Here is an 18,644-nt window from a genome sequence, read left to right on the forward strand (position 1 = left end):
CAATCTCTAAAGTGAATTATTACCCCCACTGTTTGTTTAGCCGTTTTCCCGCTCTCTTGCAGGGTTTCGGATCTTTTGTGCTCATGTGGTTTCACTTGTGATGTGCAGCATGCAGCGGGTGTGTGGCGTGAGCCCAGAACCACAGATGTGTCCGAGAGCCAGGGAACGCTGGCTGGACTGCAGGTGTCACACAGCATTGAGAGTGCAGGAGGGGTTGTGCGTTTTCCTGCAGACATTGTAAAAGGCGGCGTAGGCTGTTAAAAGCCCATATGTATGCTGTGAGCATTTTCTTACTGCTGCTCTGCTTGTAAAATCAGCAGAATTGATGAGACAATTCTGGCTGAGCACAGACTGAGCGATGCTAACCGCGGCCATAAAGCCGGAGAGGGAAACAACAGGTTGCAGGTTTTAAAGGTTGAGCGTGCTTCCTCACAGACTGATCTCTCTTTTTCTCTCGTTCTCATTTGCAGATTTATTCTCCTGACCACACCAGCAGTAGTTTCCCCTCGAACCCCTCGACTCCAGTGGGCTCTCCCTCTCCTCTGACGGCTCAGGCGGGTGCTGGCTCAGCAGGTACAGTGGTGACGGCCAGCGGCCCCACAGGAAGGGCAGGTAGAGCACCAGTCTGCCTCTCTGACCCCACACACACCCTCACCGCGCAGTCACACAGTCGCCCTCATATAACACAATATCTGTAAGCATGTAAGCATGTCTGTGCCAATAGTACGTTTTGCAAATCTTTTTAATTAGTCCCAAAGACATTTTTTGTATAAATGTGAAGTCACAAGGGTGTACTGTTAGAGTCAACGCAGGTATGAACATAATACAAAATAATCTACCAGTAAGTTTTTTTTAAACTGAAATTGTGCTAAAAAAGTGGCAGTTTGTTTTCCATTAGGTATATAATGCATTGACATATTTTAATGGGACTGTGAATCATTTATGTTTATTTGAATCATTTTTAATTGCATTTAATTCAATATTTGCTTAGAAAAGGTGTCAAATTAAGATAATGCAAATACAAATAATACTGCAGATGAGTAAATCATGAAATGTGCACTGTTGGAAAATCTGGGGTCAGTATGATAAAATAATTATACTTAAAGTCAGCAAGAATGCATTAAAATTGATCAAGAGTGACAATTAAGAAATACATGTATAATGTTCAAAATAAAATCTCTATATATAAATATATACACATTAAAACATAAATACTATATATATATATACACACACACACACACAAATACACACACAAAACTGTAAATATGATCAATTAAATGCACCCTTAGTGAACATAAGAGACTTAAAAGCTTTCGAAAGCAACCTTACTGCCTTACTGAGCAGTAGTGTACAGCTTTAAAAAATATTACTTTATTCAATATATAAATAATTATATTAATTTTATGCAGTCTACACAGCAATACATTTTATAGGAGTTTGTCAGTCTGATGGGCCGTTCACACAGAACACATTCTTCAATACTGTCCGCTTTGTTTTTTAATTGTTGGTCAGTATATACATCGTCCATCAAAAAGGACATATACTTTTAGGGGCCATTGTAGCTTATTATTTCACACATTTAGACAGACCCTCAACACAATCCACATTTAGCATTTCATTTAGATTTCATTGTGTGTATATAAGCATGTAAACATGATCCATTACACACTAAACATTACTAAACAACACTGACGCAGTTTAGCCCAAACACAGCGAGCCCCGTCCTCCTTCACGTAAACGAGTAAACACACAGTCCCGCAGCCGCTGAGATTGAAGATGGTGTCGGGGGAGTTATGCGCTGGTTAGCGGTGGACTGATAACCGACCACTGTGAAGATTTTATCTGCGCCTGACAAGACTGATGCACAGTCATTTTAAACGAAAACTATTTTGAAGCACAGAGGGATAGACCGAGATACAAGATGTTACAAATGTCAGTTTCTCAGTGTGTTGTATCAGTGAGAGGGCAGTTGTGTGTGTGTGTTCATTGATATAGTAGTGACAGCTGTGTCGGTGTCTGTCCCACTCCTTAGCTTCAGCTGTTGCCCTGTTCCTCACACAGCTGTTGCCCATGACAGACCGGCCTGCAAAGATCCTCATTTATTAGCATGACTGACTGAGAGGATGACTCAGCTCAGAGACAGCCTTCCTCTCCAATCAGCAGTCTGTACCTTACCATGTAACTTCCTGTCATCTTAGCGCACCTTTTTTTAATTTAACCTTTTTTAAATATATAAATGGACTAAATGTGCAAGTAAATAATGTGTTTAAATATTTTATATATTTCAATTAATGTACACTCCCTTTTGGGTTTGGTAATTTTTTTTTTTTTTTTTTGTTTTTTAGAAGATGCTTAGGCTCATTTGGTTACATGCAATAATATTAAAATATTTATGATTATATGATTATATATTAAATATTTAAACAAAAATAGATTAAAAAAAATAGTAATATTGTGACATATTATTACAATTTAAAATGTTTTCTATGTAATAATATTTTAAAAATGTAATTTAATCCTGTGATGACAAAGCTACATTTGAACGTTCCATATAGAACGTTCAAAAGAACAACATTTATTTTAAATAGATTTTAACCATTTAAAAGACTTCACTGTCAGTGAAATGCAATGTTGCTGAAAACAAATATAATTTCCTTGAAAAAATGTAAGGACCCCAAAACGTGTGAATAGTAGCGTATATTTAAATTGAAAAAAAAAAAGATTTAAAATAAGCAATGTATTGACTTGAAAACAGTTTTGGAAAGAGCAGAATTAATTCATCAAATATAAACCAAAATGTTGGTCTGCTGTTAGTATTTAGTCTCTTTTGGCTTTCTCTCTGCCTGCAATTTTATCACTTCATTATGTTGATTTACACTCACAGGCAGGCAGTCAACATTCCCTTTGATATCTGAGGACTTTTATATATATATATAATATATAGTTTGGTTTTTTTGATTAGATGTTTCTTAGACGTTGGTGCACATTGTTTCATGATGTTATGATTAAGCGAAGCACATCCATCTGTTTCTCTGGATTAGTTATGAAATTCAGCTATTATACCCAGTCGTAGCCAGGTCTCTGCTGCCCATACCAGCCAATTAAACCCCAGCAGCACGTGCAGAGTGCCGCACCAGCCCACGCTCATTTGTCAAGCTGGCCGCCGATGAGGAGGCCTTATTAAACACTGCACTCTATTCTCATAGCCCCAATTTAATAGGCCCTTAATAAGAGTCTGCTTGTGAGAGCTTTGTGGTTTTAAAGAGTGAATTCCTACAAATTAGAGCTGCTTACGTTTTGGGAAGGATCAATGGTTGAATGGTCGAAATGAAATTCACCGATAGTTTCCGAGAAGTCTATGCGCTATGCTAGCAGAGCTAGACGTATGACCACAGCAGGTCCGTCGTAACAGTTATGACAAACAGCAAAATTGGAAATCTGTTGTGTCAACAAAGCACCTAGAGTCAATGGTTGAGTCTGTGCTTGGTGGAGTCGGGTCGAAGGACAAATAAGCTGAAAAAGCTTCCTTTGGGTCATGCTACATTAAGGGTCCTTGGCCTGTTTTATTGAACTCCACAGCCTTCACGCGAGACTTTTGTGTAGTGGATTGTTTGCCAGTTGGAGTGAAGTAGACTTGGAAGGGAAGGGATTGAAAGCGACCCCCTCCACCGGCGTTTTGATTTGTGATTAGCAGATGTGCATTCTTTTAGAGCGACTGACTGATTTACAGCCAGTCAGAATCAGCACGTTTAGACCGAGACCAGACCAGAGTCATTTACATCCTCATTATAGTCCCTTCCAGCCTCTGCCACAGAACAAAAACACATTCACTGAATTCTTCCAGCAACTGAATTTTGAAGGGGGGAAAAAAAGCTAAACTTCGAGTCTGAGGGCTGAGAATGTGACCAAGCCAAATCAAATCTTATGCTGCTACTGGAGTAATGTGGCAAAACAGTGCTTTTTCTTTTCCCTGACAGCGTCTGACATGAGATTGGTCACATCAGCGCTCACCGTCCAGTAGTTTGTTTGTGTGAGTTGAGATCTAAGAGAGAGTCGTGGTCTCATCCTGTTATGTCTAGAAAATTGAGCTTCTCCGTTGAGCTCATGCAGTATTAGAGTCAAGGGAAGATGCTCAGGGTCCAAGTCAGCGCCCTTATCGAGGTCCTGCATTGTTCTCCCAGGTTTTTTTAGTCATGACTTCATTAATGAAGGGAAGTAAGAGATGTCCCTCAGCACTGGTTTGTGTATGTATGCATGTAAGGCTCGTCCTCGAACCCTTCTCGCATTGCAGGATATGACCCAGTCATAGGAAATGATGTGTCTGGAGACCTGGAGGAAAACAGCCCACATTGAGAATAGCTGGAATCAGTCAGGATAGGAAATGAGTTTTAGTCTATTGTGAAAGTGCATTGTACCACATGGTGAAAAGTATCGTATTATATTATGAACATATATTGTTAAATATATTAAAATACTACTTATCTATAGAACAATGAAAGGGTTTCTTAATCTTTTAAATGAAACTTTTTTTTTTTATCTATTTATAGTACTCGAGTTTTCAATATAAAATGTGACCCTGGAGCACAAAACCAGTCTTAAGTTGCTGGGGTATTTGTAGCAATAGCCAAAAATACATTGTATGGGTCAAAATTATCAATTTTTCTTTTGTGCCAAAAATCATTAGGATATTAAGTAAAGATCATGTTCCATGATGATATTTTGTAAATTTCCTACTCTAAATATATCAAAACTTATTTTTTGATTAGTAATATGCATGCATTGCCAAGAACTTCATTTAGACAACTTTAATAGCAATTTACTCAATATTTAGATTGATTGCATCCTCAGATTCCAGATTTTCAAATTGGATTTTCAAATTACAAATATTGTCTGATCCTAACAAACCATATCAATAGAAACTTATTTATTCAGCTTCCAGATGATGTATACATCTCAATTTAAAAGTAAATTGACACTTATAACTGGTTTTGTAGTCCAGGGTCACATAAATTATTTATTTGAAACATCCTTTGTTAAAGTAAATGTGCTTCTTAACCAATAACTCGAGTTTAAGTTAAAAATATATATATTTTATTATATTATAAAATGGCATTTAATGTAGGAATGACAACACTGAATGTGTTTTTTAATCATTGACTCATGAGTTTTTTTAGTCTTTGAATTCTATTATATTATATTTATAAATTATAAATAGTTGACATGTTGCGCAAAAAGCACTGTTTTCCATTGCTCATTCATTTCAGATTCACCTGTTGCAGTGATGCCAGCTAGTTGTTATGTGTTGTAATGTAGTTATAAGGCGACTAAAAAGCTCTTCTGCCCCTGTCCGCAGGTACAGCTCAGTGGCCCCGTGCGACTGGACAAGCACCTTCTTCCCCAAACTACGAGAACTCCCTTCACTCTCTGGTAAGAGCGCTCTCCCCTCCCCCTGGCACTGAGCACTTTTTAATGGACACTGTGTCAGTAGATGACTTGCTCCTGGAGGGCAGGGGGTAGCTTCACATGGACATTCCTGGCTGACAAATGTCAGGAGCGGGACTGGGAGGGGGCTGTGGGGACCGAACAATACTCGTCCCTTGGGGCATGTCTCCTGCCATCTGTCCTCTCTCGTCTGGGGTGGATGAAGATTGGCCGGGGTGTGTGAAGGTGGGGTGGTTAGGGATTGGTTAGGGTGTGTGATGGGGGTGGGGTGCCGGCAGCTGCTGCGTTCAACCACTGCCGCGGGATTCCAGGGCCGACCGGGGAGCTGAGCCACAACAGGAGATCAGTTTACACACACACTTTCCTTCCCACGTCATACATTCACACTATGGGGTGTGTAGGTAAATATTTCCTCTAATACTTGTATGCCAGCTGCAAGTGCATTTTTATGGACCGTCCATGAGCAGCAGCCCTCCAGGAATCAGGAAATGAGCTGTGATCGGCAGAGTGAACCGTGGTTCATCGTAATTAGTTACTTGAACAAGAACCAAGATGTGGGCAGTTGGCGCTCCGCTTCGATTCCCTGCCCTCTTTCTCTGCCGAGCTCTCTGCAGTCTTTCTGTCTCGTCTCTCACTGTACATGTCTCTCCTCTCCCCGTCTGACTGTAGAAAAACCGTGTGCACCAGCAGCTTCATGAGCATCTGCAGGATGCCATGTCTTTCTTAAAGGATGTCTGCGAGGTATTCCCGCTTTCTTCAGATTGTCACGTCCTGTCCTTCTTTTCCATTCAGCCATCGGCTTTCTTTTGATTTGGCTGTGCTTTTTCTGTTTGTGTTTTGCCATTTCATCTTTGATGATATTAATACATGAAAACTACCATATTGCAGTTTATTTCAGTTCTGTTTAATTCAACAGATGTTTTTTTAAGTGGCTTAACATTTCACTTTTTCTCTTCTTTACCTTTTCACTTTGTTTTCGAATGTTACTTTGCTTTTCAGTTTTTGCCATATTGTAATTCTGTCTCTTTAATAAAGTCTCTGTTGATATATTCATATAATTTATGGTTATGTTGTTTGTTCTTTCTTTCCCTCTACTTTGCATCACTCATTTCAGTCTCCGATGGAGGACCGGCTGGACAGGCTGGACGATGCAATCCGTGTCCTGCGGAATCACGCCGTGGGCTCCACTGCCGCCCTGTCCAGCGACATCCACAGCCTGTTGGGACAAGCGCACAACGGGCCAATCTCAGCCATAGGCAGCGGTTTCCCAGCTTCTGGATTGGTCACCAACCGAACAGCACAAATGGTAAAGAAAACTTCCCTGTCTCAAAGGAAACTTGTGTTTCAGAGCCATTGAATGTCTCATGGCTTTTGAGGTCTCGTACAGTTATTACAGACACAAGGGAAAGAAATGCATGTGTTTTTTCATTGTGCCTCTCCAAACAAGCGTCAATAAACAGAGTTAAGCCACCTGTTTAAAATGAAGGCCTGGCCGTGTGCTGAAACTGAACTATTTTCCACTGAGAGAAGTTTTACTTAAACCCACATACTTTCCATAAGCATAATGGCTGGACCCAAGCTTGAGCTGCGTTCTTCAGGCTGAATGGGAAAAGCAGTCACAGTAAAATCTAGCAGATCAGTGTCGGTCTGGAAGATATTTCCACACCGTAGCTCGCTGGGGACCTGCGTGATGTGAGACCCACTGAAACTAAAGCTCTCTGTATCTCCCCCACTATCCCACGACATTCATTCCCTTCTGCAGAGAGCTAAGCGCACAGCTGTAATAGTCGGAACAAGCGAGGGAGGCGTTTCCCAGTGGTTTTCCAATAATAGGAAATAATCATGGCCTTTTTTTGGTATTCAAAACAACATTTGGATTTTCTTTCAACTTCATATGCTTTCAAATGAACTTGACCTATTTGTTTTTGTCCAAAGACTAAAGCAGCACTCAGAAATGTTTTGGTGAATGACCACTACAGTGGAGAGTCTAGTTGACCACGGAGAGCTGAAATTTCCTGATGAACCACCCACTGTTCTCATTTAACATTTCAAACAGATAGTTAATGTCTGGAATGCTGTAGCAAAAGTTAGTGAAGCTTTCATAAAACTATTTATTGACGCTTAAGTCAAACAAAGTTTGACATACTCAACATGTACAATTATAGAAATCATCTCCTCTCCACGCAAGACACTCTATGTGTGCCATTAATGTTTCATAGCCCCAATCTAAAAGAAACCCATGTGGAAATACAAATACAACACAAACACTGTTCTCTAACCAGGGATTACAAAAAATGACAAAGCTATATTATTCATGTAAACCGATGTTTAAAAAACTAAATTCTGCCGTGTCACACAGGGTAGTCCACTGTGAAATCTAGTTGGTCCAAAATCCAGCTCCACATGTATATTAAACATCAGATATCTTAATAGTTTAGCATTGACATACACAATAGTAATTCAAAGTGCTTTACATAAAGGATAAGGATAAAAACTTAAAATAATTATAATAAATGCATAAGACATAAAATGAACATTTTGATTTACAATTAATGAAAAACAAATAAGAAAAGGTTATAGAGTGCAATAAAAACATCCTTCAAGTAGGTCTATATAAATACATTTTGTTCTGTCATTATTTACCCACCCTGGTGTTTCAAACCTGTATGGTTTTCTTCTGTGGAACATAAAAAAAAAAAAAAAACATATTTAGCAAAATGTGTGTTTTTTTCCATTCAGTGGTCATCAGGACAGTTTGGTTACCACCAGCATTCTTCAAAATATCTTTCTTCAGATTCCATTGAAATAAAGTCATTTTTTTTGGTTAGCTATCCCTTTGTGGCTGTAATTTCCAACAACAATTCAATCATTCTCTGGTTTGCCGCATAGTGACAAAAGTGATGTTCATGAATTTTTGGCTTGGCACAGCTTATGTTTTCAATGCTGATGAACAGAGGTGCATTTCATTCAGCCAGAAAAGAAGAGATTGCAGCAGAGTGACGGAGCGGTGCTGGGGCTGTGTCACGATCGGTTCGTCTGCGCGGGAGCTGTCACACTGCTTCATACACACACAAACAGAGCTCTGTGCTCCAGACTCGACCCAAACACACGCTCAGACAAGGTCCTGATTCAGCACAGCCAGCGTGCTTTTATTTTGGCGCACACTTTTCTATCTCTGTCTCCCCTCTTTTCTTTTTGACCACCCTCGTCTTTTTAACAACTCAGGAAATCTGACGCTTTAGTCGTGTGTGTCTGAGCTCCTCAGCTGTATGGTAATCAAGCTCAGACAGGAAAATGGCCGCCTTCTTTGGTTGGCACCCTCCTCTCCTCCGCCCCTCTTCTGCCACAGACAAAGAGTTGTTTGGACACCTGTTGAGAGTGGTGCTGAGATTAGAGCATGGGGGAAGGGGTCTGGGCCTGGGCGGCACAGAGGTTAACAGAGGCCAACAGTGACTTAGGATAGCATTCCTGCAGGAAAAGGGGGGAAAGACCTCTCCTCCTCCCCCATTTCTGCTCCTTTCACCATGACTCCCAATCCCATGGATCCTCAAAAAGGAAACTAGATGGCGGGCGAACATGTGCTCCCGCCTGCTGTGGCAGGGGTTGGGGCGGGGGTACTGCAGCAGTTTCTTCTCCATTACTCCATTACATTACGTCGCTATTTGCATGGCAAGATATTGTTCAAATCCAGATGCGTTTGGAAGCCACCAGTGACGAATGCTGGTCGGTTGCTGTTCAACATGAAAGGGCAGATTGTTTGTTGCCGTATCCACATGTGAATAAGCCATTTTGTTTCGATGGAAGGTTTTTCTACATATAAATGCTGACAGCTGATGTCTGTGTGTCTATTACAAAAATTGTATTGTAAAAACCGATCCTTCAAGTCAACTTTAAAAATCATTTTCATTGACTTTGTTAAAACACATTTCTGGTCTGACTGTGCACAATGCAGCAGTCCATGGTTTTTATAGAGAAAAGAAGAGTTTTCATAACTTCTATAAAAATATATCATAACGTTTGGGGTCAGTTTTTAGTACTTTAATTCCTTTAATCTGAAAGGACACATTCAGTTGGTCAAAGTGACAGTAAAGACTGAAGACCAGCTACTAAAAATTCAGCTTTGCCATCACAGGAACAAATTGCAATTTAAAATATATTCAAAACAGTTTATTTGCAATTGTAATAATATTTTACAGTTTTGTGGTTTTTACTGGATTTTTTAATCAAAAAATTCAGCCTTGATGAGACTTCTTTAAAAAAAAAAAAAAAAAAAAAAATTACAAATCTTAGCGACTCCACACTTTTGAATGGCAGATAATCATTTGTTTTAGGCTACTGTTGTAAGTATTGTAGCCTTCCTAAATTATTGTTAATTCTTCTTAATGAAGAAACATTAAAATTGAAATGTTTTTAAATAATCTGATATTTGCAGTTATCCTTCTACCAATTCCCTTAAAATACAATATTGTATGAAGCGGTGTAGCATCCAGTGTTGTGTTACAACCAACCTGCCTCTAAAAGTATAGACGTACGCTTTCAAATCGAAAACAACATGAGAGTGTTTTTTGGTGGAACCGAGTCAGAACTCAGGACTGAAGTGCCGCATGTCTCTCTGAGCACAAATTTGGGGCTGTGAAGGTCGTTCTTTGTAGTGTGAATACCACTCAGTTCTTCAGAGGGGAGGTCACACTCTACAGTAAGAACACAGAGACTCTCTCCGCTTTGAAGTCCAAGTCTCGTCCCCGATTTAATGTAAATCACTTCTGTTTTCTCGGCACTGATCAGATGGCTTCATGATCAGAGGGACTCTTGATGTTTTGCTCTGTTCTCTGCCTCGTGTGTTTATGGCTATCTGTTCTGACAGGGCTCTGTTCACCGCGAAGAGACCGTCAGCCTGAACAACAACCACGGCAGCCTGCAGGCCACCGCCGGTCCCACCTCCAGCTCGGAGCTCAACCACCAGGCAGACACATTCAGAGGTCGGAAGCTTTTTTTACACCACTTTATTTTCAGTTATTGTTTTGTTTTTGCATTGGTTGTGGTTGCCTCTTCAGTTATGATTCATACGCAGTTTTATGACCTCACAACGAGTCACAAAGCGCTACATTTTAGAGGTTAAGTGTTTACTTTAAGTAACTGTGTACTTTTGTTGTGTGTGACAGGAATCGCTAGTGCTCTGGCCAGTCAAGTTGCTCCTTCTCTGGACCTGAAGATTGAGAATCAAGAAAAAGACGACATGCATGATAACCACTCCTCTGACGACCTCAGATCAGACGACGAGAGTGATAAAAGGGATATGAAGCAGAATCGGGGAAGCACTCGAGCAAGGCAAGGCAACCGCTCATGGAAGTGTCCTTCAGCACTTCAACATTGACCTCAGAGACAGTGAATCTTTTCCAGTGTGATGAAATATTAGCACAGAGCACTACTTCTATTTACTTAATGCATGATATTAAATGTTGCATCAAGCACATATACGTTCAAGGCCACATTGTTCCACATTGTCTGTTCTGACATTTGTGAATTGTTCTGCAGCAGTGTCAATGAAGACGAGGACCTGAACCCTGAGCAGAAGGCAGAGCGTGAGCGAGAGAGGAGGATGGCCAACAACGCCCGCGAGAGGCTGCGGGTCCGGGACATCAACGAGGCGTTCAAAGAGCTGGGCCGCATGTGTCAGCTGCACCTGAAGAGCGAGAAGCCCCAGACCAAACTGCTCATTCTTCACCAGGCCGTCGCTGTCATCCTCAGCCTCGAACAGCAAGTCAGAGGTCAGACACTGTCCAGCATAATGCAATGATCTCATATTTATATAAAATACTTAATCACAATTCATCTTTTTCAGTCCTTTTTTTTTGGTGGGGGGGGGGGGTGTAAAAATAAATAACTGTTAACAGCATTAAAAAACAAATGTAACTAATTCTAAGTGACAGCTGGCAACGCATCTAACTTTTAATCAGAACTTGCTGTCAACAAAATGTCTTTTTTTTTTTTTTTGACACTATTATGGATATATTTTGCATTTAGCTGCCATACAGAGTCGTTCACAAATGATTGAAGATGTTTACAAGTTTCATGCAGTGCATTGTAAAAATCTGCCTCTTCCAGTGCTCTTTTTGTTTTCTAACTTGTAAAGTATCCGGTTTTAGTGTGATAAGCAATCATTTATGCCTCAATGCCTGTCTCAGTGTAGCAAATTGAGTCACAAACAGTTGCAGAATCAGTTTTTAAACAGATAAAATCAATAGATATTCATTCACAAATCTGCCATCGCTAATTCTGATTCTAAACAGACACATCATGACAGCTGAAATACTCTCAGCAAACATGCTTCTCAGGTTTATCAGTAATGTTTCACTAGGGGTTCTGGCAACAGCCCTAATTAATATTAATCAGTTCAACAGATCTCAGAGAGCTAGTTTTATAAGGCAAGGAAAGCTCTATAAAAGTGTTACAATTCCTTTTATGTAGTGTTGCTTTATAAACTACAGTGAGATGATATGAATTCTCCTGTGTGCAGAGAGGAACCTAAACCCCAAAGCAGCCTGCCTTAAGAGGAGGGAGGAGGAGAAGGTGTCAGGGGTTTCAGGTGACCCCCAGCAAGCCCACCCACCTGTGCACCCGGGCCTAACAGACGCATCCAACCCCATGGGCCATCTGTGAACAGCCAGGTAAGCACGGTCAGCTACACACAGAGATTGAAGAGAAAATAATGAACGCGATATTGCGTAGCTTGTCAGTGATCTGCGGCTCTGTCTATTAAATGCTGCTCCATATGAAAGCAGGTGATGGCAATTTAGCGCTAATCACGGAGCCAGATTTACTGACTAGATGCGCATGATTATATCGTTCGATATATCGCCCAGCCATAATAGACATTTGAATGATTTGAGTGTCAGTACAGTGGGTCATAAGCGATGTCCTAATCTTTCCCTCACTTTCAGATCAAATGGATCCCGATGGCGTGTGTTAGACAGAGTCGGTGACCTTGCTTTCCACGGGCGGACGGGACTCACAGTTTGTGACACAAATTTGAAAAGACAGACCCACTCGAAGCAAAATTCCACCGTTAAGCAATCCTGAGATAGAAGAAAACTGGCAAGTGCCCAGCTCCCTGTGAAGACATCCCATATCGATAAGCAACGTTCTGCCCACCAGAGAAAAAAACACCAAACAAATCAAGCATCAAAGCCCCTCCGCACATATCGCTGTCTGCAGAAGCCGTGTGCCGCAGCTGTACAATCAGAGACTGTCGCCACCCCTCCACCCCGTACGTGGAAGTTGCCTTGTGCCTAAACTGAATTGACGAATGCATTGTAACAGCAATTTGTTCTTTTCTTTTCTTTTTTGTTGGTTTGTTTTTGTTTTCCTATTTATTATGTTACTGAGCTGTAAGTCTATGCTTAAAGGGAAAGTTCTGACATTGCTATGAGAAGCTGGTGGCGTTTCAGTAGATCTGCAGTTTGTCCGTCACATCTGCGGTCCGCTCGGCCAGATTAATATATATTCAGATCAAATTCCGTGCCCTTGTGAAAGAATCGGATGCGTCTAAAAAGACAAGGAAAAAGAAATAATATATTATTTATATTTATCATACGTTCATTCCGCAAATAACAGCATGAGAAACCAAAACTACCTAATTCTTTATGACGTTTGTTGATAGTGTAGCGTCCTTGTCCTCGTCGCAGACTGAAAGTTATGAGTGAGGCGGAATGGGATCCGCCTGTGCGTTTTTGACCGGATTCCCTGGAGGCGACGGTGGAACGGCAAACTCTGGCTTTACTGAAAGGTCAAAGGTCAAACACAAGCTGACATGTTTATACTCATTAGTGAGCAGTACAGATACGGAAAGCAGAACGTTACAAAACCCCAGCATTCCCTGCATATTTCTTAGTGTCTTAAACGGGAAAGGGGACGCAGTCTCGTCCTTTTGATTCCTTTGCCATATAGTGTTAAGGGTGAAGCGATTCAGTTCGTTTGTTTTCAGACGTTACTTTATTTGGTCGAAGAGCCGTGGTTATGCCGAGGGCATCTGTACTGACGAATCTGTTATACCGCGAGACGTGGATTTAAAACGAAGACCATTCATTCACCTGGCCTGAATTGAAGTTTTGTTTTATGTTCTTTTGTTTTTCTAAAACCAGTAACAACTTTAAAAATAGAGAAAAAAAAAGTAGTAACCACATGTTATATGTTTATTTGTAATTGTATACAAAGCATCTCTCTAGGCTTCATAGTAAAGCGTATATTTGTCGTGTGAAAATAGAAGGATGTTCTAAGATACTTAGAATGGCTTTGTCTTTCCCCTCGTGCATTAAAATACTTGATACTTGATCAGCAGAATGTGAGCGCCATGTCTGTTGGAAAAAGAGAAGCTCTATGAATTCAAATGATTTGAGGCGTCCAAATCAGCAAACAGTGGAAATGATGAACAAAGCCAGTTTGGATCAGGATTTTTCTCTGCCGTTATTTGTCGTCTATGTAAACCTGAAGAGAGCAGCAGTCACCACTTTCATTTTATACTTCATACTATGTTTTTCTTTGACCAAAAATGTTTTCCTCTCTTTTCTGTTTGTCTTCCATGCGTTCACACAATTGAAAAAAAGACTGCCCCATTCTCATATGAACCACTCTCTCGAATACGAAGAACAAAACTTAATGAAAGATTTCAGAATATCAGCATTATTTTCCTTCTGTGTTCTTTTTTCTCTTTCTTTGATGTGTGGGGAGTTTCCTTCCTTAACAAAATTATCGTGAAAATCCACTAGTCTTTGTGGCCTTGTTATACATTTCAGTATTCAAGAGCTTGTATTTTTGCCGGCTGAAAATGAATCGAGGATATGAGTCATCTCTGTTGTTTTGTTTTCCCTGTTTTTTCCCCTTCTTCTTTTTCTTTTTTCTCTGTTCTGTTTTTCCTCTGTTGGATATGTTAGATTTTGCTGTATGCCCTGATGCTTTCCCTCATAACAAGAAAATTATGAAAAGGATAAAAAAAAATCATTTGGCTTATTTTTCACTATAGTTAGTCTTTTATACAATAATATTGTAAGAACATTTCTTGAATTCTGAATATTACTCTTTCTAGATTTTTGAAATCAAAAGTTTTGAGTAAAAAAGTTTCTTACTTTATTTTACTATATTAGATAGTAAACAAAAAAAATGTACGGTTATTTACCATAACCGGTCCATTATTATAAAAAAGATTATGGATAGCATCTTAAGAACATAAGTAGGATTGTAGCTGGCAGTCTAGTGCGTGTGGGGTATTGTACGAGCTCTCCATCTCTGTCTCCAGTCTGCATTGTTGGTTGATGAACGATTTGTACCCATGTCAAAATTCAAGGTATTGTCAATGCACATCAGAAAACCAGCAGTAAGAAGTCGAATTCTTTTTTCTTTTTCTGTCTCTGTAACAGAAAACACAATATGTATATAACATTTATGTAGCAATAAATGTGCCATCTTTTTTTAACTCCGTTGTATGTGCCTGTATTTCCCTCTTTCAGCATTTGGTTTTCATCTACAACTTCATACACAGCAAAACTGATTTAAATTGCATAACTTCATTTTACTCGTATCTGAATTATTGAGTCAAAGCTTGGCATTACTTCTGCTGGGCTTCTTAAAAGATTTTGGACATATACGAATAAGGTAAAAAAAAAATCTCACATCAATCCAAACCTGTATGGCTTGCTTTCTTCTGTGGAACCTAAAAGATGTTTTGAAGAATGTAAGTAACCAAACATTTCCCATCGACTTCCGTTGTACGGCCAAAAAATTTAACAGAACTAAAGGAAATCAAAACTGTTACCAATTCATCAAATTATATTTTTGTGTGTGTGTTGAAGGTGGGTAAATGATGACAGAATTTTTATATTTGTGTAATAATAATAATAATAATAATAACTTTATTTTGTATAGCGCTTTTAAAAGTGAATTCTCAGAGCACTTTACATTAGTAAAATTAAGATAGATAAAATAGGGATGATAGACTCAGTATAAATAAAGCATTACAAACAATTTTACAAACCAAAAACAAGTTTAAAAATAAGTATCCAAGACATATAGTAAACTCATAAAATACATCTCTTAACCAACCACAGAAAATCCCCTTTCACCCAAAAGCTTCCTTAAAATAATAAGTTTTGAGTAAGGTTTTAAACATTTTCAAGGATGGTGCATTTCTAATATCGGCAGGCAGATAATTGCATAACTTTGGGGCAACTGAAGAGAACGCCCTATCACCCTTTTTTTTTTTAGGTGCGTTACCGGAACAACTAAAAGACCAGCGTCGGCCGAGCGAAGATTACGTGTCGGAATGTAGGATATTAAAAGCTCAGAAAGATATTGAGGAGCAAGTCCATTTAATGCCTTGTATGTCAACATAAGAATGTGTGGACTTTCAATTTAGACAACAGCACAAATGCTGTTCATTTATCATATTAACAGTTATTTTATGAATTAAGCATTATGAAAACTTTTCTATTTTCAGTAGAGTGTAAAAATGCACAATGTAATATTTAGGTAAAAAAAAAAAGGTTTTATTATTTTGCCTTTATAAAATAGTCTGTATAGCTTTAATTGTTTCGGAAAAGAAAGTATTTGCACTGAGAAAACAGTTTCTTTTTAAAGTCATTCAGATTTCACGTGTAAGAGTTCAACATCTGTCTTTAACTTGCCTGAAAGACAAGCATACTTTGCGTCTCTAGTGAGTGATCATGGGAAAATAGCACAGGAGTATGACACTCTTGACCGCCGCTCTTTCATTGCTGGGTGTGTGCATATTCCCACGTATATTCCCAAGTGTTCATTGACTTTGCTTCCTAATTAAATGATTTGTGCTTCCCATTTCTGTGTCAGTTATGAAATACGGGATCACCTGTTTTGTCCCAGTTCTGATGAATGGTTTACAGCTAGTCTTTCTGCGCAATGCAACTTCCAGCATACCTCACAAAACAGTTCGCTCTGTTCTTTTCTCATTTTTCATCTCATCCGTACATTTTTTCTCAATGACATCAGTCCTGGCTGTCCAATTAAAAGACTAAACTAAATCCCAGAACTCATCTCCTTGGCTTATACATCTGCCTTAAATTATGCCTCTGTACATGTGTGCGAAAGACGCTTTCTCACTGGATTTGTCCTGCGCTGACAGGTTGGGCCCCAGATCTGCTGTGAGACAGGAACAGCACTGGGGAAGAGCTTGCTAAATGCTGGAGAGACCTCGGCCAATTCCGACTCTGACAGCCTTCCAACACGACACCTCATCGGGAGGCCGCTGGGTGGGAAGGCTTTGTCCCATTTCCTCCCTGTGTGTGTTTTTGTATTCCTTCCTGCCTTTATCAAAACCATGCCCTGGAGTGTTTACTTGAAGTCAGCTAGAAAAATGGGCAATGTTTTATAAGCATGGGACCACCGTGTTTGCGAGCTGACTTCCTGTGGATCCTGGGAGGGAGTGTCATGGTGGGCTTGCTGACAGGAGCATCTTGGCTTCTGCTGCTGGACCGCAAACAAGGATGTCTCAGGCTGACATGCATTCGATCATGATGTTCCTGCTGACTCTTTTCCTTTCAGTGAAATCGCTATTGGGTTTATGTTTGATGACCAGAGTCAGACTTTTATATTTACCATACCATACCATTTTTTATGTTTGAAATTCATGAACTGCATTCTACTAAACAGGTACTAATGTGATACTATTACTAATACTGGCTTATATTACAGTATACCAGTGCTACGGTTCTGCTTAGCAGCCAAAAATCATTCTCAAATCAGCCTTTTGTAAGTGATGTATTTAATCTGAGAGCTGTTGAGAAACTATTAACAAATATTCATCTTGGATGAAAAGTTGTAACTTTAAATATTGATATACATTCATTAAAATGGATATGTTGGTCCAGTCAGTGTCAGAGGTCTTGAGTACAACAATTCAGAATCATACATTTTTGCTTAATCTATTTTTGCTAAAACTGATTCAGTTGACTGTAATAGTCTGAGGTAGGCCTATGATCAACATTTCCCGAGGGCTACGCTTCCGTTTACATCGGTTGAAGAAGAAGAAGAAGAAGAAGAAGAAGAAGAAGAAGAAGAAGAAGAAGAAAAGCTTTACCTTGTAAGATTTTGACGCCCAATTTCAAATCCAAAATGTGGAAAATTGCATTATAACTGCTGAAACCAAATATTTGTGCACGTCCTATTGATGTATGCTAGTCTTCATGATCAGGCAGCGTTCACACAGGGTCCGTTCTTGGGTTTAAATAGCTACAGCAAAACAGAAGTGGAGCAGTAGAAAACTTGTCATCTTCAATACGAACCGCAAAACTGACAAAATAGAGGAACGTGAGTCTTAATTCCTTTTTTTTTGTGAAAATGGGCTGCATTAAACTTTTTAAGTGAAGTTATTTTTGTATCTACAGTAGGCCTATGTAATATGTGTGTCAAAGCTGAATGAAAGTCGTTTGTAGAAAATACTGTAACGCCCAAACAGGGACAGACAGCGCTCTCTGCTGAACAAGCGCAGGGATTTTAAAGCACCCTTTTGTGCTTCCCTGCAGCCCCAACCCCCCCCCCCCCCACACACACACACACACAGAAAGGAAAACACTGCAGACCCACGAGTCATCAGTCCACTAGTTAACGCAGGTAGTGTTTGCTCTTAGTTCTTGTGTTGGTCTATAAGCACAAATGCTAAGTTTCTAGGATAATTCAGTTATGTTACTAACTTAGAAATCACACGAGGATGAGAAGTGAATTTTCATTTTGGGATGAACTATCCCGACACCATGAATTATGCACAATAATTTAAAAACAAAGACGTTTGATAAACGATTGCTTGTGAGGTTATCACCCTGTAGTGCTCCTCCAGTCGGTGACCCATTTATCTCCTCGAATTATATTAAGGAGGTTGTTTCGTATTTTCCTATAACCGTCATGTCTGTCACAGTAAAATCTGATGAGATCTGTTCACATTCACCCTCAGAACTCAGCAGTGCATCTTCCCCATCATCTGTACAACACTTGTCATCATTTAAGTTTTGTTGAAGTTTAATTTATTCAGTTGTAATTAAATTGTTTTCAGATAGGCCTAGGTTGATTTTATTAAAATTACTAGCCTCCTCTCCTTATATTATTTATTTATTTATATATCAGTTTTCTAGCAGTGTGAATACACTAAGGTGTGTTACAGTGTGTTTCAATTGGCATCA

General features: G+C 39.6%; 1 protein-coding gene across 7 annotated transcripts in view; it reads left to right on the forward strand.

Annotated features, from left to right (window-relative positions):
- LOC113106301 (transcription factor 12-like) overlaps positions 1-14,914 on the forward strand; it is a 113,438-nt gene extending 98,524 nt beyond the window's left edge. For 3 of the 7 annotated variants that reach the window (XM_026268061.1, XM_026268060.1, XM_026268065.1), the window contains 9 exons: positions 471-612; positions 5,357-5,430; positions 6,115-6,186; positions 6,560-6,751; positions 10,310-10,424; positions 10,608-10,773; positions 10,981-11,213; positions 11,963-12,113; positions 12,387-14,914. In XM_026268061.1, coding sequence (XP_026123846.1) covers positions 471-612; positions 5,357-5,430; positions 6,115-6,186; positions 6,560-6,751; positions 10,310-10,424; positions 10,608-10,773; positions 10,981-11,213; positions 11,963-12,105 — 1,137 coding nt within the window. In that variant the 3' untranslated portion in view covers positions 12,106-12,113; positions 12,387-14,914. The remainder of the gene's footprint in view (positions 1-470; positions 613-5,356; positions 5,431-6,114; positions 6,187-6,559; positions 6,752-10,309; positions 10,425-10,607; positions 10,774-10,980; positions 11,214-11,962; positions 12,114-12,386) is intronic. The other 4 variants (XM_026268063.1, XM_026268066.1, XM_026268062.1 and 1 more) reach the window with 3 other exon arrangements.
- The last annotated feature ends 3,730 nt before the right edge of the window (positions 14,915-18,644 follow it).

The sequence above is a fragment of the Carassius auratus genome, chromosome 7, assembly GCF_003368295.1.
Source record: "Carassius auratus strain Wakin chromosome 7, ASM336829v1, whole genome shotgun sequence".
Lineage (NCBI taxonomy): Eukaryota > Metazoa > Chordata > Actinopteri > Cypriniformes > Cyprinidae > Carassius > Carassius auratus.